This window comes from Halictus rubicundus, chromosome 18 (genome assembly GCF_050948215.1).
Source record: "Halictus rubicundus isolate RS-2024b chromosome 18, iyHalRubi1_principal, whole genome shotgun sequence".
Taxonomy (NCBI): Eukaryota; Metazoa; Arthropoda; class Insecta; order Hymenoptera; family Halictidae; genus Halictus; species Halictus rubicundus.
In genome coordinates, this window is record NC_135166.1 from 8,967,511 (window position 1) to 8,992,689 (window position 25,179).

The 25,179-nt window shown below is 39.2% G+C and overlaps 1 protein-coding gene across 2 annotated transcripts in view; it reads left to right on the forward strand.

Annotated features, from left to right (window-relative positions):
* Positions 1 to 25,179, forward strand: part of LOC143362835 (neurotrimin) — a 255,281-nt gene that overhangs the window by 179,035 nt on the left and 51,067 nt on the right. For both annotated transcript variants that reach the window (XM_076803314.1, XM_076803315.1), the window contains exon 3: positions 2,780 to 2,987. In XM_076803314.1, the coding sequence (XP_076659429.1) occupies positions 2,780 to 2,987 (208 nt within the window). The remainder of the gene's footprint in view (positions 1 to 2,779; positions 2,988 to 25,179) is intronic.

A 25,179-nucleotide genomic window follows, 5' to 3' on the forward strand; every position in this document is an offset into this window, starting at 1 on the left:
TATGCATTTTTAATTGATTACTTACTTATTTAAGACGTAAAATGTCTAGAAAAAAAGGCACAGCGTAACATAGCGTGACAGTCAAGGCCAAATGCCTGCCGGCCCCCTTAAGGGTGCGTGTCCATTTAAAAGTAAAACTATCGCGAGTTACTCTTGAGAGTCAAATTCGTCAGTGTACACGCTATTGAGAGTGCTACCGGAGAGTGCTAATCCTTTCATGCAAAATAAAACACTGACGAATTTGACTCTCGAGAGTAACTTACGGCAGTTTTACTCTCAAATGGACCCGCATCCTATGGAATATTTTCTTAAAAACAAAAGTCACCTGTCCATTTCTATTCCTGATATTCTCACCTAGCACAGATTCCCGTTATTTTTTCATCAGTCTGTACCGTCGAACATGTGTCCTCGAGAGTAGTGCCGTCCATAGGCCGAACAGGGGATGAAATCGTGCGGCGGGTGGGGGGGGGTGGGTTTGGCTGTGGTGATGGTTTACGCGGAACGAGAAGCCGCGGTGGCGAAACTAGAGAAACGAGTGTGCGCGGTTTAAAACGGCGACGAGTGTATTACGGCTTTTAATTACAAAGTTTCTCCTTTTTCGTGTTCCTCGCGGTCGTTTCTTTTCCCCCTCGGTGTAAACGGGCACAGTTGGTAACGTCGAGGACATTGTCGTTGCACTCGGACAATGAGTCATTGAGAGACAGTGTCGTCGTCTGGGCCGGGGCGAGGCAGGGAGGGCGCGCGGTGGGTCTCCCGGGGAAAAGGAGATGTTCCAGAAGGAATAACGAAAAGAAAGGAGGACAGGGGAGGAGAAAGCAGAAGACTCGTATAACGGACGTTTGTAAATGCGGTGGCCGTGCGCGGGATTTGTTTCGGTGGAATCACTTTTCATAGGCGTGCGCGCGCGAGCCCGGGTAGAACACTTTTAAGGAAATGTCTTGGCCACGATGGAGAAGGACAATGCGTGCCTGGTTGCGGGAACAGTATTCAAAGTAATATCGCCGGGTTGTAATCGAAAGTGGCGAGGATTGAATAAAACGGGAGGGGAGAGCCGGAGCGAAGGGGACCGGTCCGGGTTGCACTCTGTAATAGTCGCGTTTTGTACCGCGTGCCCGGGTATCTGGGTCGGGGAAAATTGTTATTCCTTTTGATCCGAGTCGCGCGGCCCAATGAAACGGCATTCGGAGTTCCTTGCGAGCAGGCGATTGCTGGTTGCAGGAACGGTTTTCAGGGTCTTCGCTAGCTAACAGATGGTTTTTCACTCCTCGACGCCGCCGACGCGGAAAGCCATGATCGCTTCGGAGAGGAACGATTACGAAACGGAACGTGTTTCGATAGGTACATTTTCGTACGCTTCAAACAGAATGTAACGTTTTGGTATGGATTTGTACGACACTGTCGTTCGGCGGGCCCGGGGCAGCGTGTTCGATTCGACCTGTTATAAATTTTCAGTAAATTCACGATGCCATTCGGTGGCTTCGATGCTGTCCGAATATCGGCGGAAGTTATGTACATAGTCGTCGCTCCGCAGTTGAAACGCGCGATTAAAATAAGGTTAATAGATTCGATGATTTCCTGGTAATTGCAGAGCGAGGAATTAATCAATGCAGTTTCATGCTGCTCCGCGGTTGACAATATTGTGCTTGTTTTTAACAGCGGGACGAGGATGATTGAACGCGGACAGGGAACGAAAGTTTGTTGTTTAATGAATTGGAGAATTGGATGAATGCGAGGTGAAAGAGTTTCGCAAGATCCTTCGCGGTCTTTCTAGTGGAAATATTTTCTGTTCCGTCGATTTCGAGGTCGATTTCGAAAATTCTCGTTGTTCAATTAATTCTCATGGCGAGGACCAGGATAGTTCGAATTTTGAACAATTTTGGTATTGCAGTCTGAACGCTTTTTGCCAGTAGCGAATAGAGCGGACGATTTTCACTTGGTTTCGAGTTTTGAAAACGTTTTTGGTTCGCCATTCGGATAGATATTTCCTAATTATTATACAGGACGGATTCCACTGAGTGCGACGTTGGCATTGGCCGAACCGGAATCCCTCCGCTGTAGCCGCGCTCTGTTTGGTCCATGTTTTTCGTTAATCACTCCTAAACAAAGTCGCGGAGAACATTATTGCAAAGGAAAAAGTTACCTACCTTAAATGACCCCGGGAACCTGCCCTTTCAAGGAAGTACAACATTTTTGGGACACCCTGTACAGCGTTGAGTTTCTTGAATTTTAATCAGATTCATTCTTGCAATAACAGAAGGAGTGGTAGTCAATGTAACATACGAAATTACAATATAATTCAACTGCATTAATAGTGAATGATTATGCTGAAAACTGTAAAACAGGACTTTCAATAAAATTTGATGCAGTCTGATGTTCTTTTGTGATCACCAGCACCCGCACCGACCAATGAAAATGTTACCGAGTTATTATTTTTCTAGATCGTTTGATAAAAATGTAGGCATTTCTTCAGCCTTACAATAGACAATTGATAAAACTGGATCGAATGGTTCTCCTCATACTAAGCGTATATTTTTTGTCACGTGGTCAATTAAACTAGCTGAAGCTGTCTACTTAGAATAAAATATTTAGAAGCGACAAAGATTGCAATAAAATAAATTCTAATCATTATGTCACCATCTATAGATGACACTATGAATAGGACTATTGGCACTAGGCACTATTGGTCAATTATACGAATAGGAAAAATATGCAAAAATAAGATGGACCAGTCAAGCTATTGGAAGAATATGCATCTAAAAATTCATAAATTATTTTTCAGGTGGCGTGGCTTCGCGTAGACACACAGACGATCCTCACGATCGGACCTCACGTCATCACGAAGAATCATCGAATCGCTGTTACGCACAGTGGACATCGCACCTGGTCCCTGCATATCAAAGACACAAAAGTAACGGATAAGGGAGGGTACATGTGCCAAGTCAACACTGACCCGATGTCCAGCAACACTGGATATCTTGAAGTAGTTGGTAATGGAAATAAAACATAATTGTTTTTGACAAATATTCTGGAGTCCCGTTTCATAAAGTGATCTGGAGCCAGTTTGGTCAATAGGCTGCAGATCTTTATGCAAAATGGAAATTGTCTTCATCGATTGCAAGAAACAGGAACCAAATAAAATTTTCATTCCTTCATTAATAATTTCAACAAGACGACAATAATACATCAATATTTTTATTGTTGTAAATTTCTTCCACTCACTTTTGCCACAAAAACATAAAGTCTGCGGTCTATTCATAAATTTTGAAAAACCTTATTTAGAGTATTTATGAAATTGTCAATATTTGCATGACATAATCATTTTTCAATAGACAGTATGTCCCCTATAATGACGCGAAATTTAAAGGTACAACAATACGATGATTCGAAATAATGGAAACTATTCTACATTTCCTTCACGGTTATATAAAAAATAAGAAAATAATTGTATAAATTTCATAAAATGCGAACACTTCCTTTATCCTCTGCAATTCCGAACTTAAAAAACACAATAATAAAAAAAAAAAAAAACAAAAACAACCAAATCTAGGATGTTTAAATATGTACTTGAATTAGGTCTTTTCTGATAAAAGTGATATGAACAGAATGAACTGATAATAGGATGGAAAAGCGAAATCATTTTGTGTTTTTAAATTGCTTTGTAATTACACTGGGAAATTGTTGTCTTTGTAGAACATTGGTATAAAAGTTAAAGAGAGCTCAAGATATTAAATGTTGGAAGGTTTTCCCTGATTCGGTACGATCACCAAATAGAAAAAGGTCTGGAACACAGTTCCTAAAGTCAGACTTCTTTTAAAACTTCTCGCACTCTATTTGTACCGCTCGGTGAGTTCGAAAAGACCACTGAAGGGAACTGGTTTAAGCACAGCAGACTAGAACTCTGAGTGCAATAACCTGAAATTTCTTTTTTACTATGATACTGTTGGAATATTGACATCTATAAGATATTTACTCGTGTCCTAACTCCTCTGAAATTATTAAAAATTTTAAATGATCAGCAAATGCTCGAGATAGAAATTCAAACCTCGTTTGTTGTTCGCGCCGATCGTCCAAACAATGTTTACCGTAGATTTTTTAAACCAGTGCTCGATGGTAGTCAGCAAAAACGTAATTGTTCAATATGCTATGGATTTTTTCCGGCATTTTTTAACGCAGTATTAAGGAATCAAGTAAGAAACTGCTCGGAAGTGCTAAACTTGTTAAATACCTTCCCTCGGTTCGCAAACCAGTTCAAAAAGTAAGGCTGCGCCCATCGGTATTCAGCAACAAGTGAATGTAGCGTCAGCCTGTGAATATTGTAAGCGCAAGAATATTTATATTATCACGAGTTTTTGCATGACAGAAGATTAAAAGGCTAGTTCCTATTCACCGTCGTGTTAGAATAAGGTCATTATTCTTTTAATCGCGAATCTGTTTCGACGGACTTGGCATACGAAACTTTACATTCTGCAAACAGTGCTACCAATCTCAATTTGATCAAAAAGGACAACGTGTCGTTTCAGCATGGAAGATTCTTTAAGTATTCATTCGTCCTGCGACATCAGCATACTTCCAAGGTCTACAATTAAAAGATTCGAGAAAGTGATTACCACAAGAGCTGCCATACATTCTCTACGAATTTTAAGTTATCTGAACGGAGCAGAAATCCTGACTTAACACAAATAATAAATGTTCTTAGAATGCGTTTTTAACAGCATCGGGAAAAGGTGACAGGCAAGATGATAAGAAAGAAAATAGAAATATATTTTTGGAACACGAGCCTAGCTCAGCATAACACGGCAAAGAGTTAATTTCGCAGAGCCGTCGATGTCCCGAGACGAAGGCTGGGTCTGCCAAGAAGAATATCTTCGGTATTTCGTAACAATCGGTCCATAATTACAAAGGAATCCGTAGTATTCCGCTCGGGATGGTACGGTCGCTCAGAGATTGAAGCCTCGGAGTGAATGCGATTAGGGCCGCGCGCCGCCGACCGCTTGATTATTATTTAAGGAAACGGTGGATTCCGGTTGGAACGGAGCAGACCGTTTCTCGCGAATATTTCCAGGGAAATCGTGCGTTCCGAATTGCCGGTGAGTCCGCAACGCGCGGTCTCCCCTGTTGAAACTCCGCGATGCTAGAACCCGGGAATCTCGGCTAAGAACACGCGGGCTCAGCGCTTTTCCATGTATAGCACACTATATGTAAGTTACGCTTGCGCCCGTCCTCTCCTGGCGGAGTGCATCCTTCTTCCGTGGCCATGCATCAACTGATCCTTCCGCGGAACTTTCTTGGCACTTGGTACCAGCGTCCCTGTTACCGCCAACTTGTCAAACTTCACCAACTACGCTCGCCTAAGCATCCCGCACAGTGTCGCTGTGAAACCGTGATTGTCACACCGAGACACCGATACTTGGTCTTCTCACTATTTTGCGGGCAGTTTGTCGCCGCTATACATATCTACATATACATATACGACGTCTATCCGAATCTCGCGGGCTGCTGCGTTAATCATCGGACGACCGGGTCAACCGTGACCCGGTTGCAACACCGCACAGCGGTGGTCCGCAACTGAAACTTTGCTCTACGGTATTCTAACCTTTTAATCCGTGGTCGTTTAGATCAATGTCACAAGCCTTTGCTATTTACTCATAAATGTGTGATAATTACACAGAATATTGGACAGGTATAGACAATATGAGAAACAGATGAGACAAATTGAAATTCATCTACGTTTGTCAGAGTTGCTAATTTATATTTATTTCGTGGTGGGATTGGTTCGCCGAGAAATGAATAAAATTACGAAACAATTAAAGTTCAATTCATTAAGAAAATTAAACTTTGGAGAAGTATCTTAACTATTCGTTGAAGTAGTTAAAGAACAGAGTGAAGAGCTCAGGTTTATTGTTAAGTAGATATACACAAGAGAAAGTCGGGGTACATTCAATGGTGTAGTTCTACAACTTGCGAAACTTGAAAGTAGCTTAATTATTAAAATTTGAGACGCTCAGCACAGGTATTTAAACGCAGTATAACCCGCGAGCCTGCGTTCATTTATTCTAAATAATACAGGAAAGGCAGTGATATTAATTAATTGGTGACATTGTTATGATCGCATGAACAAATGAAATATTTTGTGTTTTATAGCATAAAATATAGAATTTTTTTTATTTCTAAAAGTCTTAGTAAACACGATTTTCAAACGTATTCATATTTCACTACTGCATCTACTGTTCAATTTTTAACATGTTTGTTAAATAAACATTCGTTCGTTCACACTCGTTCTCCATTACACCCAACCTAAACTTAAATTTTCCAAACGTTAAAAAAATTATTTTAAGAGAGATTTAAAGTAAACTTTAAAATAATAACAAGCAACACAAGCCATGAAAGCTTTTTAAGCTTTCCTAAGCTTGCGAAGCTTTCCTAAAAACCCGTTCAGTGCCAATGGTAGAAAAGAACTAACAGGAAACCCTGAGGAACGCGATCCAATTATTTCTTTCGAGATTTATCTCTTTCATTTTACTGAAAGATGATTTTTCAGTTCTTCTCGACTTCTCGGAACAGTCATTGATAATCAAATTGCCTTCCGGTAGGTGTTAACACAAACATAGGTCAACCAGATATTTCTAGCACATCTAAAACAGTACTCGATTTCTACTAACATCTCATTGGTTAACTCGAATTACTCGAAAGTTGCGTTATCTGTTTATCGCTTCGTTACTGCTCCCTTGATTGTTAAGTTACGTCAATGACGGACGGTACATTTCCGGGGGGGGGGGGGGTAGGAGGAGGACGAGGAGGAGAAAAAGCAAGGAAATGAAAAAATCCTCATCCGATCCGTGGATAAACCTCGGATAAGAGAGCAGATCAATTCTGGCGGTACCGTTACTTTCTCGATTCTAACGTCTCGACAAGCCGGCGAGCGATCGTTCCGAACGATAAAGAACAAATTTAACGAAGGGTTACGACTAGGTTAAACCATACGCTTAGAGCACGCGTTCTGCCGTGCTCAGCGACTGGCAAATGGGCTCCTTGCAGGCCGGCCGGTTATTAGGCCGAGGGGCACGAGTCGCCAGGAAGGTGTTTAATAGCCCGCCAAGAGTACAATCGGCCACGAAGGTTTTGGTACGCGGTGTACACTTTACATATATTTGCATCCTACTGCCACAAATCCGAGCCACCCGAGAAGAACGACGAGTCTGCGCCGACCGGCGAGGTGTCTCTATCTTCGAGCGGATGGACTCTTTCACGGTTCGGCCTTGATTGCAATGATTTCCGACCTGAAACGTTTCCCGTCGCCGTCAGTTTCATCCACGGTCTACAGTGACGGGAATATACTTATGAACACAGTGTTAGTTGAACTTTAACGATCTATGTGTATTATTTTCTATGAAATTTAATAATTTACATTGAGCATTTAGAAAACATGATTTACGTACCGTGTAGTTACGTATCGTGTTCACCCGTCAGATGATAGCAAGGTAAAGCATACGGTCTCACCTTATCCAAGCTTCCCTACCATCGCACGCACCGAGACCGAGTAAAATACAGTATACTCTCCCTAAATGTGAAAAAGATCTCTACCTGAGATTTAAAAAGATTGGCCTCTTGAACTTTACCTGGAGAGGCAGAGGTATCGTTATCGCATCGAACATACTAACTCTTTGTGTACTAACGCCACATGTACGACAGTAAAAAATACATTTACTCAAATAATATCAAATGAATTAGCTCTACAGCCCATAATCCAGTCTCATAAAGAAAAAAAAAAATACCTTCGACCCACCGCGAATTGTACTAAAAATAGTTTTCATTATCAAGCATGCGATTCTATCGGTTGCGAAGCCACCTGGGGAGCCACCTCTTTTTTGCATCAAGCAAAACATCAGACATTGTTAAACAAAATAGGACAAACAACGAAAACTCGTGTGAACAGTGGAGCGGCTCCACCATCGTCCCGAATCCTTCGATTCGCAACACAGCATCCGATGCTGCAGAGGTACGGTGATGAATTCGTGAACGCAAAAGATTATATTTACATGAGCCGACGAGTGTTGTTCTTGCCTTCACGCGGACATGTCCGCGTAAATAAGTTAGCGCACCGTTCCTGCGGCTAATTAAATATCTTCGACAGGCAACGCGGCCCGGACACAAACACGCGATTAACTTTCAAATGAAATTCCCGAAATTCCATTAGCCGGCCGATGGACAAACCGAGGGCAGAGCATGAAGATGGAGGGGGAGGGCAGGCCGAGGTCTTAAGTGTGCCGCGAAAGCATAACTTCTGCGTCACGACACGCCGCACAATGGTGCCAAATGGCCAAAAAGCGGCAAAAAATCTATAAAAACGAAACTATCCAACGAATTTGTTTGAAAATTTGTGGAGAGATTGCCACAGGTACAACGCTTATTTGGCAAAAAAAATTTTGTAAAAAGTTGTCAACATTAAGTAATATGGACTAATCGAAAATCTCTGTTTTCTGCCCATTTTTTATTTATGGAAGCATACAACAAATCCTTTAATAGATTTTGGTCTGGAACTAATCGTTTTGGCAAGGTGTAATATTGATCTAACTTTGTGCAAAAAATTTAAGTTTAAATATCAACTTTCAGAATTTTAAAGAGTGAATCGTGCGGAAGTTACGATTGTTTGATGTCCAGGTGAAATTTTTTCGGAATATTTCTAATTAATAAAGAAAAATGTGAAGTGCATATGATTTATTAATTTTTTATGTATAAAAAAATATTTAATAACAATTTTTTTTATATTACATCAATTATTTTTATAGCCTTCATTGGCGCACTACCAAAAAATACCTGTTGCATTTTTGCGACAGTGGTCCAGTGAACGAAAACTTTGTTTATTTAACATAAAAAATTGTTATTACATATTTTTTTATATGTATGAATGTCACATTTTTTTTATTATCTGATATGTATGCCTTAAAAATTTCACCTGAAGCATCAAATAATCGTGACATCCGCGCGATTCATTCTTGGAAATTCCGAAAGTTGATATTTAAACTTAAATTGCGGGGAAAGCATCTCGAAGTATCTCATGAAATTTTGCACAAAGCTAGATCAATATTATAACTTGCCAAAACGATTAGTTCCAGTTCGAAGCTATTCAAAGGATTTTTTGTATTCCTCCATAAATAAAAAATGAGCGTAACGTAAAGAGGCTTCAGGTTAGTCCATATTACTTAATGTTAAACAACTTTTTTTGGACAATTTTTTTGCCACTTAATAGTTGAAGCCATTTGCAATAACCCATATGATTTGTAGAGCCCTAAGTATTCAATTATGGGCGGGGTAATTACATAACTATCGCACTGAAAACTGATGAATTCCCAGGAGCGAAGAAATGGTTATTTACCATGCGTATATCTCCGTAAAAAAATTTTTTTTTAAAATCTGACTTCGGCACATCATGCACGCACTATTAGGCTATACAAAAATAATTTTTTTTTTTATAAAAATCAAAAATTTATAAAATGCATTTTTGCCGCCTTGGCACCACTGTGCTCCGGTTCGCGCGTATGAACGTAATGCTTAATCTTATCGCAAATAACCCTCGTTAAATTCCATGTTTATCGCGGGGCCGCGTTACTCCCACCGACCACGGTACACACCCGCCGTCGCACACTGTGAAATTGCTCGTTTTCACTTTCTGCCATTTGATTGGTTAATCGTCCAGAGTGAACGCCTGTTTTATGATACAACAATGAAATCGCGAACAGGTTCGATTTTACGGCAGGCGAGAGCGCCCTCGAGAGCACCCTCGGCCGAGCAGCGTGGGCGTACACACGCGTTATGCCAGGTATCGATTGTTAGGAAATTTTCATTTAAACGCTTCTGGTTAGACTTAAAATCTAATTACACGTAATACGGGCGGGTTGCCCTCTCGCCAACCGGTCTGTGTAGGTTCTTAATTACAGGCGTGTTAATTAGTTTACCTTTGTGTAGTCAAAATGCTGCAGCTATTTTTAATTAATCATGGACTGGAAGAGGCTTGGTCGCTTTATACCCTCTCTCGATAATCCTGTCCAACTCAAATATCGCCATTACCATACCACTTTACACAGTGGAGATAGGAAGCGGAATTTTCAATGAAAACAACATTCTGACGGAGGTTTCTATAGTTAGAAAACTCACGACATCAAAAGTCTATTTCTAAATATTGAAAGATGAAGATGTTGAAGATGTTAGTTGTTACACACGCTCTTAATCTTTTTATCGAATTTTGTTACAACAATATTATAGAATACTGTACAAAACTATATCATACGAAAAAATTGTTCCTTATACAAAATTGTTTTTCCACGAAGCATTATGCATAGCTCCAAACATAAAATAATACAAAATGACCCAACAACCAATGATTTTTTGAAGTAACAAATCCATAAACCTCAGCATTATTATTTATTGATTACGTAAATTATGGACTACAACATTTTTTCCGTGAACAACTATCGTTCTTTTCCGCATAATAGGTCATAAATTTTGTAGCGTAAATAACGCCATTATGACATTATTGCTTAAACGATTAAAAATTACGTGCATACTTTTCTCTCTCATATTGAAAATTTTTCTCTCAGAATAATTTTTCTCTTCAACATTATTAATCCCATTAATCTCAGTTTCGTTCATCATTTTTTCACCTGGCCTCTTATACGAAGGACAAGTATTACATGTGTAATCCTATCTGTCATATGGAACATTTGATATTAATACATATTCTAATACATTTGCTAATAGCAGTTGTAACAGAGTGTACATTCACTCTTCAGGATACCAAATTTAGAACAAAAAAATTGCTTCTGAAAAAGATATTGTGCTTGAACTGTGGTAAAATCGCTAAAAACCTTGGAAAATTTGTTTCATGACTAAATCTACTATTAGGATTGGGTATTTAAATAATCGACTTCACTGGAGAATTCTTTCTATATCTGTTTTATTAAACAGCGCGGAAGGACGATGTAACCAGTTCGGCTAACGGACTCGAAGTGAAGTAAAGAAAAAGCAGGGGCGAAAGAGAAATCTTTCGTCCACTTGAAATAAGGGAAAAACCCAGGCCTGCATCGTTTATTGCCCTGGCCCTCGGGTACGACAAATACCAGGCCTATGGGCCCGATGACATCTGGTCTGTTATTCTAAGGAAGAGAAAGCTACAGTGTTTCTCATGGACAACGTAATTTATTTTTGCTCTTTTGGCAGTTGCATTATTATTGCTAATAATCCAACATCTACCATAGGTTAATCTTTAAAACTTAACACGATGTAACAGAATAATTAAAAAAGTGTAGCTGTGTTTATACTAAAACAACGTAGAGCAGACAGGTAGTACCATGAAATTGATCCTCTTAATTTTTATAATTATGAAGTTAAAATTCTTTGAATTCAGTTTCGAGTTCAAATTCAAATTTATAGTTTTGCATAGCGTCCTGTGCCACAGCCGCACAGCATGCTCTCCGAAAAGACGAGATAACCATCCCCCATACGCTGCGTCACGTTCCGTTTATAAGCTAAAGTTTCGACTTCTTTCATTAGAATTGCGGTTTCGCCCGACACGTTAGAGACGGTCGAATCGAATAAAAAGTTACGGTCGTCATGGTCCCCAGAAAGATTCGCAATTTCGCGAACAGCGTCGCGCTCGAACAACCCGCGGAACGGAGGTGCTTTCCGCGCAATCTATGGTACAGAAATGGATCACTGATAAAAACGAAAAACAAGACAAAACGAAACGAATGGGCCGAGGTGTGGAGGGGACGGAATAAAAGAAAAAGGAAACGCTATCACAAAAGGAGAACGACAACACGTTGTCGGGCGAACTCGCGCGAAATGATAAATTCAACGCAATTGCTTCCGCGTATCAATAAATATACAAGGCAGTGTCTGCGGATACGACGCTTTTTTTCTCGCCTCGTTTTGCGCAGGACGTAGCCGACGCGTGAAATGAATTGTATCGAGTGTCGCCTGATATTTCTGTTTGTGATTTCTGACGGCCAGCTGGAATTGCTTTATGCCCGATAGCTTCGCGTTTACCCAGTCCACCGGAAGAATTCGCCGCCTTATTTTGTTGATTTATTTGCCCCGTTGTTCACGCTGGAAACAACACGAAGCCACTGATGGCTGCTGCCGACAAATAAGAATGCTGCTTTCACACTAGTAGAGGGAGGACTCCTAACGCCGCGCCGCGGGACAGCACCTAATACCGGATGGTGTGTCGTAATAGTAGTCAACAGTATCCAGGGTGGTCCGTTTAAATAAGGCCATCTAAATATCTCTTCAGGTTATTGTGATGCAAAAAATATTTGTTACATAATGTGTATGGTGTCAATGGACCAAATATCTGGTAAGGATATTTTTTTCAGAAGGTCATTTTTTTCGGAGATATCAAGGTCATCGGTGTTTTTTTATTCATAACTACATTTTTTTTATTGCATCGTGTAACTGATCGAAAAATACACACACACACCCACGCACGCACACACACACACACACACACACACATCTGCTGATCCATATTTTTAGTGTGATGAAAAATATTTTTTCGCATTCACAGGTTCAGGAGTCGTGGCCGAAGTTGTTCGATAACAGTTCTAGGTAAAACTTAAATTTTCGAAGATCAAGGTCATTTCAAGGTCATGTTAGTATACATATTTGAATATATTTTTCGATGAGTTAAACGATGCAATAAAAAATGTAGTTATGTATCAAAAAACACCGATAACCCTGATATCTCCGAAAAAAATTACCTTCTGGAAAAAATATTCTTACCTGATATTTGGTCCACTGACACCGTGCACATTACGTAACAAATATTATTTGCATCACAATAACCTGAAGAGATATTTAGGTGGCCTTACTTAAACGGACCACCCTGTATAGTGGGTCGATGAGTGCACACTAGGGATGTTCGATTTTCGATCGATTCTGAATCGGAATTTGAGAATCGATTACAAACCGGTCTGAAAAGAATCGTCTTTTTTTAGAAAGAACAGACTGTCCAAACGATTTCTTTACATCATGTATCATCGATTCAATTTTTTGTTTTTTGAGAATCTGCCATGGTTAAAGTACACTTTGGAGGACCAAAAATTTTCAACTTAACTTTATATAATCCTATAAATTGTGACGAGCAAATGTCAAAAACTTAAGTTTTAATGGCCGGAGTTCACTGGTTCAAAAGTTATACGTGTGTAAAGTTGGACGATTTCAAGCGTTTTTGACTATCGTTATATTATTTTAGAGACATTAAAATTATTAAGAGAAGAAATACATTTGTATGTGTCCCCTATTTCCCATAATTGACAAACAACATTTTTATTCTGCATAAAGATCCACAGACTAGTAGTAATCATTCCATGTATATTTTGGTAAACGTTCTGATCAAAATGTTGCGTATAGTTTGCTGTTTATATTGTTTAAGATTTTATTGAAATTCTTACTATGTAATGTATACAGTGGGTCCAAAAAGTATTCGTATACCTAGTTTTTTTGCGGGGAAACCACGTGACGTGTGCGAGAGTATTACGTGAGTGGAACAGCAGGTGAAAGAATTAGAAGGATAGTGTGACAAAAGTGCGCAGAAAATTACGAGGCCAGGTGAAAAGTGAAGGAAAGAGACAAGCTTCCGTTGCAAAGTATAGCCGACAGTCAATAGGGGACAGAAGGGTGTGAAAAGGGCAAAGAAGGAAAGGTGTGAAACGAGTGCACGAGGCTTGACACGTGGCAAGGTTCAGCGACATCTGGTGGGAGTGGGAAAATAAGAAGACTAAGCGGAGACAGCAGTAGGTAAAGAAGAGCGAAGAGTCGAATGAGCAAAGCAGGCAAAGACAGCCAGGAGCGGAAGGAGGAGAGAGGAAGGGGAAGACCAAGACTGGTGGATCAGCTGGGAAGGAAAAGAGCGGACAGCGAAGGCTCGATACTGAACTCATTTAAGAGGAAAAGGGAGACCGAGTTTGAGCAAGCAAGACTAAGAGCCGAAAAGGAAATAGAAGAAGAATTCTTAAAAGTGAAGAGAGTAGAAAGGTCGTCCCCGTCGAAAAACACAGTGGAAGAGAAAGGATCAGCGATAAAAGAAATGGAGACGGCAAAACTAGACAGAATGATGGAAGTTATGTTGGCAGTAAAGAAAGACATGGATAATAAAGAACTAAGGCAAGAAATGCATGATTTAAGGGACGAATGGAGGAGGAGAGACGAGATATGGGAAATGGAAAGGAAAGATAGAAGCACTGGAGGCCAAGAAGGAACAGACAGAGCGGTTGGCAGGAAGACTGGAGGGGCTAGAAAAGAAGGAAGAGGCTAGAGAGAAAAGAGAGAGAAAGAATAATATCACAATACGGGGAGAAGATCTACCGTTTAAGGAGACACCGAAGGAAACGGCAGAGTATGTGCTAAGGCAAGAATTGCAGCTGGAGGCAGAAATCGAGGAAGCATACTGGGTAGGAAGGGGAGAGGGAAGAAAGCTGCTGATAGCGAAGTTAAAGAGCTGGCAACAGAAAAGAGAGGTGATGCTAAAGAAGAATACATTAAAAGATAAGAGGCTGTTTATCGATAATGACCTGACGAAAAAGGAAAGAGAGATACAAAGAAATATTAAAGATATTGCCAAGACGGAAAGGGAGCAAGGGGCAACGGTGAAAGTTGGGTACAGAAAAGTAAAAATTAACGACAAGACATTTATTTGGAAAGAGGAGGGCGGACTGAAGCAGTTAAAGCCACCAGAGAGAAAAAGAAGGGAAGAGCAATAGGAGGAATTATTACAGGTATAAGAAAAGGGATAGAAGAGGAGGAAGGGGCCGGGGGAACGGAACACATCCAAGAAAGACGGATAAAGATACATAACGAAAAATGGAGAGGAGGGAGATATTAGTATAGAAGAAAAGCATGGCGCTAGGAGATCAAAAGATAAAGTGGTAAATACGGAGGGAAAGTTATTATTGGAGATAATTGAGGAAAGAGGATGGAATATTCTAAATGGGAACACAGAGGGAGACGAAGAAGGGGAGCATACATATACGGGGCCGAAAGGGAGCACGGTAATTGATTATATAATAACAAATGTAGAGGCGAAAGAAGATATCAAGAAATTCACAGTGGGAGAAAGAGTCGAGTCGGACCATATGCCGCTGATTGTGGAATTATATAGAGGAAATAATCGGAAAGAACAGGAGGGAAAACAGGAGGAGAGACTGAGAGAGAGAGAGAGAGAGAGAGAGAGAGAAGAGTCTGGACAGAGGAAGGTAAGAGGGCGTTCCAATCGGAATTGAGCAAAATAAACTTTAATAGGACGAAGGTAAATGATATGGTAGAAGAAATGGTCGAAAAGATAAATAACGCAGTACAGAAAGAGGAAATTAAAATCAAGAACTGGAAACTGGGCAGCTTCAAGTGGTGGAATTCGAATTGTACAAAGAAGAAAAGGGAAGCCAGGAAAGCACTGAGGTGCTGGAGAAGGGGAAAAGGAAACAAAGAAGATTACCAGAAGAAAAGAAGGGAATACAAAAAAGAGTGTGAAGAACGAAGAAGGGGATTACAAGAAAATTTAGAGAAGGAGATAAGGCAATTAAAGGGAGAAAATCAAATATCGGAATATATAAACAAGGAAAGAAAGAAAAGAATAGGAATCAGCAATAAAATAGATTTAGAAGAATGGAAAAAGCATAACAAAACATTGCTAGAGGGCGTAGACGATAAACAAGAAATAGGAGAGAAGGAAGAAACAGATAACACGGAGGGAGAAGAGGAAGAGGACATAACAGAAGCAGAAGTAAAAGAACAAATCAGGAAATTAAAAAAGAGGAAAGCAGCAGGGGGAAGACAGAATAGAAAATGAAGTCTGGATTTACGGAAACGAGAAAATAGTCAAAAGGATCACAGACATTTTCAATAAAGTGTGGAAAGGAGAAGGACTCCCGGAGAGGTGGAAAGAAGGGGTGATTTCACTAATATTCAAAAAAGGAGACAGAGAAAAAGTGACAAATTACAGGGGAATAACGATCCTAAACACAGCTTACAAAATATATGCTATGGTCTTGGAAAAAAGGTTAAAAGAGGAATTAGAGAAAAACAACATAATACCAGAAACACAAGCAGGATTCAGGAGCGGAAGGTCAACGATAGATAATATTTTTATTCTGAACTATGTATCCAACAGAGAAATACAGAAAAAAGGGGGAAAGCTGTACACCTTTTTTGCAGACCTAAGCGCAGCATTTGATAAAGTAGATAGAGTAAAACTCCAAAAGATTATGAAAAGAAAGGAAATAAGTAAACGATTGAGGACGAGAATCGGAGAAATTTACAGAAAAACAAGAAATACTATAAAAGTAAACGGAGAACTGTCATCGAAATTCTGGACGACAAAAGGGGTAAGACAGGGTTGCCCACTGAGCCCAACGTTGTTCAGAATTTACATAGCGGATCTGGAGGAGAATATGAGGAAAAACCAAGCAGGAGGAGTCAGAGTAGGAAAAGAAAAAATCTGGACTCTAGCATACGCGGACGACATAGCGCTACTAGCAAATGAGCCAAAGGATCTTAAGGCCATGATAAGACGATTTGGAAAATACCTTGATAGGAAAGGGTTGCAAATGAACGCAGGAAAATCAAAGGTGCTGATTTTTCATAAAGGAAGAGGAAAGAAAAAGAGAGAAGAGTGGGACTGGTCAGGCAATAGTCTAGAAGAAGTGAAGGAATTCAAATACTTAGGGTATAATTTCCAGAAAAACGGGGGCAGAGAGGTGCATATAAGGGAAGTTACAAAGAAAGCAAGAGTAGCAATGGCGCAGATATGGGGAACTGGACAAAGAAGGTTCAAAAATAATTTTGAGAGAAGAATGAGAATATTTAGAAGCATAGTGAAAAGCATCTTACTGTACGCGTCAGAAATCTGGGGATGGATGGAAGCAGAGAAAGTAGAGAAAATACAGGAGAAATATATAAGATGGACGTTAGGTTTGGACTTTATTACACCAGCTTATCTAATTTTGGAGGAAACTAAAACAGACAAAGTAAGGATAGAAGCGGGGAAAAGAGCAGTAAAATATGAAGAAAAAACGAAACGGTTGAACAAGAATAAAATAATCCAAGAATGCTGGACGTGAAGCAAGATGAGAAAAAGTCGAAATGGGAGGAAATGAGAGATTCATACTATAGGTTAAAAATGTTGGACACCCAAGAAATAGAAACAGAGAGAGGGAGAGGAAGAGAGTTTGCAGAAGAATTAGCACAAAGAGACAGAGCAGAGCAGGTACAATGGCAGTATGATAGAATATTAGAGGGCAGATACTGCGTGAATTATATACAAATAAGGGACAGCGAGCGAGCAAAATATCTAAATGGTGATTACAAAGGAAGAGACCAGAGCATGATCGCAAGGTTCAGATGTGGAAATGAAGAGCGGGGAAACAAATACTGGAAGGAAGAAAATGAGACAGTATGTAGATTATGCAAAGGGGAAAGAGAAACGCTGGACCACATGATCAGAGAATGCAAACAGCTGACAAGAAAAAACGTAACGATAAGAGAGATACTAAAGGGAAAAGAAGAAGGAACCGAGTGGATGCGTACGGTACTTGAAAAAAGGAGAAGGGCAGAAGACCAAGAGGAAGGAGGAAGACTAATTGAAACCACAATAAACTAAACCCAGACACACATACACACACAAACACATGTAACCCCATTTTGAGGCCGAAAGGCAAAAAGAAATCTATTTACTACTACCTAGTTTTTTTGCAATAACTTTTTACAAACAAATGATACGCCAACAAAAACTGCTTCTGTTAATAGCCTTCTATAAACAGAGATAATATGTATATTAACATTTTTTAATAATATCTTCTTTAAAATAATACAACAAATATAAAAATTTGAGGGCCAAAAAAGTATTTGTACACTTATAATTCTATTGTTAGATCTTGAAAGAACGTACATATCGTCATAAGATTGACCAGAACATAAACATGTGCTTGTTTACACATTGGTTTCGGTCTGTTCACGATGCTAGTACGTCTTTGAACAGCATAGAGAAATCATGACAGCGAAAAAAAAGTGACATATCTGTGTCGGTGCGAGATCGTGTAATTTTTCTTCGAAAACGTGGGGAAAGTTACCGAAAAATTGGTGAAATTTGAAATTTAAATTTCACAACAGTGCAATATATTGTTAAAAAATATGAGAAAATGAAAAGTACGGACAATCAGCCACGATCAGGTCGGCCGAAAATACTTACAGACAGAGAACGTCGGAGTGTTATTAAAGAAGCGACAAAATATCCATTTACAAGTGCTCCAACATTCGTCGCAATCAACATCAGGGAAGAATGTGTGTCCTCAAACCATAAGAAATATTCTGCACTCTACCGAAATACATATATGGAGAGCTGCTAGGAAAAAACCATTTATAAATAATATAAACAGAGAAAAACGGCTGGGGTTTGCTAAAACTTACCTAATTAAACCAATTGAATTTTGGAAAAGTGTTATTTTTCCGGATGAATGTAAATTTAATATTTTTGGCTCAAACGAGAAGAAATCTGTCTGGCGAAAACCCAATACTGAACTTCAGCAATAGAATATTCAAACAACCGTTAAGCACGGCGGGGGAAACGTGATGTTATGGGGCTGTATGGGGTACAGTGGTGTTGGAAACATTGCATTTATCGAGGGGACATGAATGCTGAAAAGTATATCGATATATTGCGTAACAATTTACACAAAAGTGCAATGAAATTGGGTCTGAATGCAACTTATTACTTTCAGCAGGACAACGACTCAAAGCACACCGCTAGAAAAACGAAGGAATGGTTGTTGTATAATGTCCCAAACCAACTGATTACACCACCCCAGTCCCCCGATATTAACCCCATAGAAAGTTTATTGCACCTATTAGGTTTATTACTGCACCTGTTGCAGTAAGAAGAAGAAGAATATCAAACAAAACAGATTTACAACGAGCCATTTTAGAAGAGTGGCCAAAAATATCTAATGAAATAACAAAAAAAATGGTAGAATCTATGTCAAAAAGGCTACAGACCATTATAGATGCAAAAGGGGATGCATACAAAATCTTAATTACAATCTAAAACTTAAGTAATTAGAAGTTTTCTACTGTAACTGTAATTATACAAATACTTTTGTGGCCCTCAAATTTTTATATTTATTGTATTATTATTTTATAACACATTATTAAAAATGGTTAATGTACACATTATCCTTGTTTATATGAGGCTATTAATTGAAGTAGTTTGTTTTTATGTATCACTTATCTAAATAAAGTTATTGCAAAAAAACTAGGTGTACAAATACTTTTTGGACCCACTGTAAAATTATGCTGAAATGTGATTCGTGTTTCTAACTGTTTACAAAATTTACAGACATTTAATTGGCGTTACGAAATTTGCGATTTTTTCGTAAACGTAGGACCATCTGTTACTTTAATCAGAGTAATAAGTTCAGTAAGTGTGTAAAACCTGCTTGCAAAGTTCATACCACACTCCGGGGACCCTTTCTTGTGTAGAGTTCGTTATAGAACTACTTTACCTTCCGAACACGTATTTGGAAACTCCTCGGAGGAACAAGATACGGACGATTCCTGAAAAGCAGAAGTCGTAAAAGTTGTCATCGTGAAAACATCTCTTAAGGACCTTTCTTGAAGCTCATCAAAACGGTACAGCAATATGCTGAGACTTGGATTATCTTCAGAACCAAACACGAATCTGATATTTACAGTAAGGAGCTGTTACGTATGGAGACGTTTCTCCACGTTCATTCGATTAGAAGTTCTAATCTCTTTTTTGAGAACGAAAAGCGTCCCAACAGACCCCTTGTTTATAAAAGGGATGATTGTGTTCTGGCTGGACGCAACTGGCACGAAGCATAATTCAGTAACAGCACCGTACGATTTCCTAATATGGAAATCTTGAAAACATTCCCTTCTGGAATGTTTTGTCAAGATAGTCTCTGATAGGAAACATCCTGGCTAACCCTTCGTTTTACCCTTTAAACAAAGATCCAACTGCAAACCTTAAACTCACTCGAAACGACAAATACGAGTATGCGACCGTAGAATAAAACAGACACATTTCCCTCTCATTTTTTAGGGTATATAAACCCATTCATTTTCATCCTCTTTGGTTCAGTCGAGAAGCGGTTCAGTCGCTTTCGAGATCGGGTTAAAGTCCCTTTCGAATCAAACGTAACCTTATAGAATCCGTTAGTTCGTGTATATTCTATTTGGCTTTCAACAATCGCTCTCCGACCCCGCATTGCCAGTGCGTCAACACCGTGCAGCGTAGGTAACAATTTCTTCAATTGTATACTTACTACATTCATTCGCGACACAAACGACTACATTTGTAATTATCTTAATTCAGAATATATTTGTCTTGTTTGTTAACTCGCGTAATCTACAACCCTTAATTATTGCCTAATATCCTAATCTAATAATTGAACGTTCCCACATGATACAATTTTACCGCTCGGATTGAATCAATTAAATTATATATAAGTTACGAGGCTTACTAATCTTAAACTCAAATCAACAAAGATTTCAAAATTAACTAACAAATAGAAACCATATTCAAGGGGTAATAACCCCCTCGCCGGCCTCTCGCGTTGCTTGCAGCCCTGACTCGTAACAGAGCAAAACTGATTACATACTATTTGAAACAACATAACTTTTTCAAAATTAGATCAAATGACTTGAATGTTATTGAGAAGTTAGAAGGGTTTATTAGACGAGGTGTAAAAAATTTTTGAAAAAAATTTGAATTGGTCGGAATCGCAAAAGAAATAGTAAAAGTTGGTTTTTTCAGCTTTTTTATTTGAGTCTGTATTGAAAATTTAAAGAATGTGTTTGATTCGCTCGAACAAATTATATCCATGCTGAAAATGTCACCGATACTGGTTACTTCGTTTACGAGTTATCGTAACTTCATTACTTCGTTTAATGTTGCTAATTACAGGCAGGTCACTTTCCCGGGTCGCAGTTTATCGCTTGCCGTCCGCGAACTCAGGTAGCAGCAACCATCCTGAGCCGTTTGGGGTACATATGGTTTCCCATATGTCAACCGTACTCCTTTTATGACCCAAGGTGATCACTGAGTGACGGTCTGACTCACTATTGTTGACGGTGTATTGCTCTACCTGTTCGAGTTCAGGTAATAGTTCCCCATCATGGGTCGCTCACTACACATTTGGTTTCCCAAATGTCAACCGTACTCCTTTTATGACCCAAGGTGATCACTGAGTGTCGGTCGGACCCAAGATTTCTTGGAACTCTTTCATACCTGGCGATATTGACGAAAGTCGGCGACTACCCACAGAAAGTGACCATTCCATTTGCCTTCTACCAGCACGACTCCTCCGTTGCCTCGTGGTTTCTTCTCGTAACACTTTTCCAATTTTCGGTTCTCTTCATTTTTTACCATTTTAATACTTCACTTGCACCCTTAGAGTATGCAGCAATCTGAATATTCACTAAAATATTTTCTTCATTCATAATATGATAAAGTAATATATTGTCAGGATAAAATATGTTTCGAAAGTATTTATTATGTTGTCTTACCACTCTGCCAGCAATTATACTTGACTGAAAATTTTATTGGTTTTTATTTGGTAACATTCACTGTAAATATGTTAAACTCCGTAATGTATTTATGTTTGTAGCCTCTCATCGATATCACGTTTATTTAACGCTTATTTTTGCTAACATTCTGGTCAGCCCACTTTTCAATTACACTGAAATCACATTTTAAATTGAAGCGACTCACTAATCCTTATGAGGAATCTCCAATTGTTGACATCTCCCTCAAAACCGCACGTTCCACAGCTTGCGAAAACCGTGTTGATTTTCCTGGCCACTTGTTTCTGCGATAATTAGCAATGCTGAGTTTTAAGAAATTTCTACCAATAACCCTTGTTGTCTTGCAGCTTCTGAGATCAACAAAATTAATGATTCGCTTTTTCTTGAAATAATTCGATTCTGTACCACATGAGATAATGAAAAATTGTAAATTCTTAATGAATTTTTAAATACACTGTTTCTAGATATTTCATCTAAAATAATCCGACTAAATCAATCGCACGAAAGCAAGAAATCAGTGTCTATCAACGACCTCTGAAAAGCAACCAAATCTTTAAATATTCGTAGTCCTAATCGGCTTGTTTTGTATCATTCTGCGAATAAAAAAATAGCAACAAGGGCCACGAAAAATTGATTGCATATAAAAGTCGGTACTGTCTTATCACAAACACGTACAGGCGTGATTAGTGGTTCCTTGAAACTATTGGAAACATAATACAGAAAATGTACTTGAGTTTATAAATATTCACAGCACTGTATGTGCCGAGCTCGCTGATTGCAAGTGAGAGCAATCAGTCGCCGAAATTCCCAGCTGGCCGCGAAGTTCCTGCGAAGAATGCGTCCGTCCGTCAGTCGTTCAGATTTGCACGCGCGCGCGCACGTCGCGAAAGCCACTTTTGCGAGTGCGTCGAGGGCCGATTAAGGGGGCCAGCAGGGTTTGAAATCCATATGCTTATGCATGGGTCAAAACCTTTTCAAACTATTTCTTCAATATTGCAATGAGCAGTTTAAAAGTGGTCACTTATGTTTCCTAAAAGTCCAATTTATGTCTGTATAGAGCCCAAATTTCGAATTTCTACCTCATGACGGAGTAATTAACAATATTCGGCAGAAAATTCGAATTCTGAAGCAAGTATGACGTCACAAGATGGCTGCCGCTGAGAGATTCTCTTCATTTCGCGAGATTTAGTGTTCGTATCGAAAAAAGGGCTCTATACAGACATAGCGAACACATGTACAAACACGGTGGTATGCATTTTTAATTGATTACTTACTTAAGACGTAAAATGTCTAGAAAAAAAGGCATAGCGTAACATAGCGTGACAGTCAAGGCCAAATGCCTGCCGGCCCCCTTAATGAAACGTCGAAGGAACCACGTGTCACGGTACTTTACGCCGCCCGGAGAAATTTAATTTCCGTTCATTGTCGGCGGTCTCGTTACTGGTAACCTTTGATCGGCCAGCGACTGTTTATTTTTTGATACCCGCCGTTGCAATACCATTACATTTTCTTTTTCTCGACGTCGAAACGCAGAGCTCCTCGTATATTGTAAAACGACTCCCGCGGAATTGTTATCGCGTCGATAAATTCCTTTGTTGCGGAGTAAAAAGCTCGCTTTAATTCAATCAATGGGATTTCTCGTGTGTTTCTGACGTCATGGCCAATCATCCCCTTTCGATGCTGCGAATTGTTCGCAATTTTGCTTTTTGAGCAGTACAAACTGTATTTCTAAACGTTACCGATACTCGAAAGTGCGGGAAAAATTTCAGATGTATAATATCGACGAGTACAATTGATTTTTAATTGCCTTTTAATTTTTTAAAAGAATATAATCACTTGTACTGCAAAAATTATTGCATGCCAACAAAAGTATTGCCAATTATGGCCCCTCTGAAATGTTTTAGCATATTTATTAAAACAAACTGAAACAATTAGAGATAACGTTTATTTACACATGCTCGAGTCGAAGAAGGAATAAAAAAAGGGATATATTATTTCGAAGGCGTGGTTATAGCGGATAAACTTGACGTAGGAGATTTATATTTCTTCACAGTAATTAAAGCGGAGGGTAGAACGATTTTAATTGGACGTTCTCAACGCGAATCGAATATTTCTGAAACGAAGTCGCGGAATAAATGCTACACAAGAGGGAAAATTAAATGGCAATAACCACCCTCTCGCGTGTGCAACGGTTCCCGTCTTGCCCTAGTCGACGAAGGGGTGCGATGATCTTTTGTTCTTCGGCATTGGCTTGCAATAATTGGCCACGCTTGGGGACTTTAATCGGCATTTTAATCATAAAGGGGAAAGTGTTTTGTTTCATGCCGTGCGGAATTTTAATGGTCCTATCGTGAAGTGCGAAAATAATCCTCTGCGGGGTTCTTCATTTCAGCCAAGCTCTTCATTTCAGTGGACGGTAAGGTAAAACAAAATATGAAGCTTTGTCAATTAATACAATCGGTTTTTTATTGCCGTCACTCTGCGCAGCCTTTGTGTACTCGCATTATGCATATGCCAGCTAGGTTCTTTCATTAATTGTTACAGAATATAGTGAGAAGTAGCCTTAATCAAAGAATAACGCAAAATAAAGCAAAAAAAATTCGATTGTTTGAGATAAGAGCTGACATGACATTGAATTTTATTTTAATATACATACATAATAAATTACTTGTTTTATATTAACGTCTAACATTACGATAAATATGTTTAGAAAAACAGTCTTAATATTTCTTCAATTTAACGTAGTTAAATTAAATACTTTTGAATGTAGGGGGGGGGGGGACACTTTGAACCAGAAACGGTAAATATTTGTTAAGTAATTACTCAGGTTTTATTATTAGAATTTTAGGAAGGGTTTGGTGTTCTGTGAAATTAGTGTAATACCGGACGGACTTGTAACGACGTTTATTTGAAGAGGCCTACTGCCTAACCATTTCGACGAGAGTGAGCTGTAGACTGAAGTCTGTCTCCTCTTTTATACAATATTTTAGTCTTCGATAGGTTGGGGTGTCTTTGCACCCCCACTCTGGTGAATAGCACTGTAACGGAATTTCCATCGGCCGCACACCCTCAACATGCTGTGTGCATCGTCAGGTAACGGGCCCTTTGCCTTCGCGGGGTTCCCGTACCATCGACTTGGGCCGTTAGAAATTCGGGGTTTTTATGACTCTTTGCGAGGGCTATTGAGGCTGTCGCTAATAAAATCTAATTGCAACCTTAGGAGGCGTCTTAATGATTCTACCTGACAGTTTCCTCAAAAATAGCTTCAATTGCCGCCCGAGTCGTAAAACCTCTTCAGCATCTGCATTGCACGTGTCAACTTTATTATATGCAGCTGGCCGCTACGGAATTATAGAAAAATATCTCACGTATGTGTATGTTAAAACATTTCTAGAGATATTACTAATACTGAAATGCGAAAAAGATTTCCACTCACCAATAATTGTCGAACATAAAAGGTTAACACGCTATAGCAATTCTATAGCATTCATTTTCATAGTGATGCAAAATGACATGAATGCTATAGCATTCAAATTTTAAAGCCAATTTTTATTCATTTGATTTTATACAACCTTAAGTTTTTGTAAT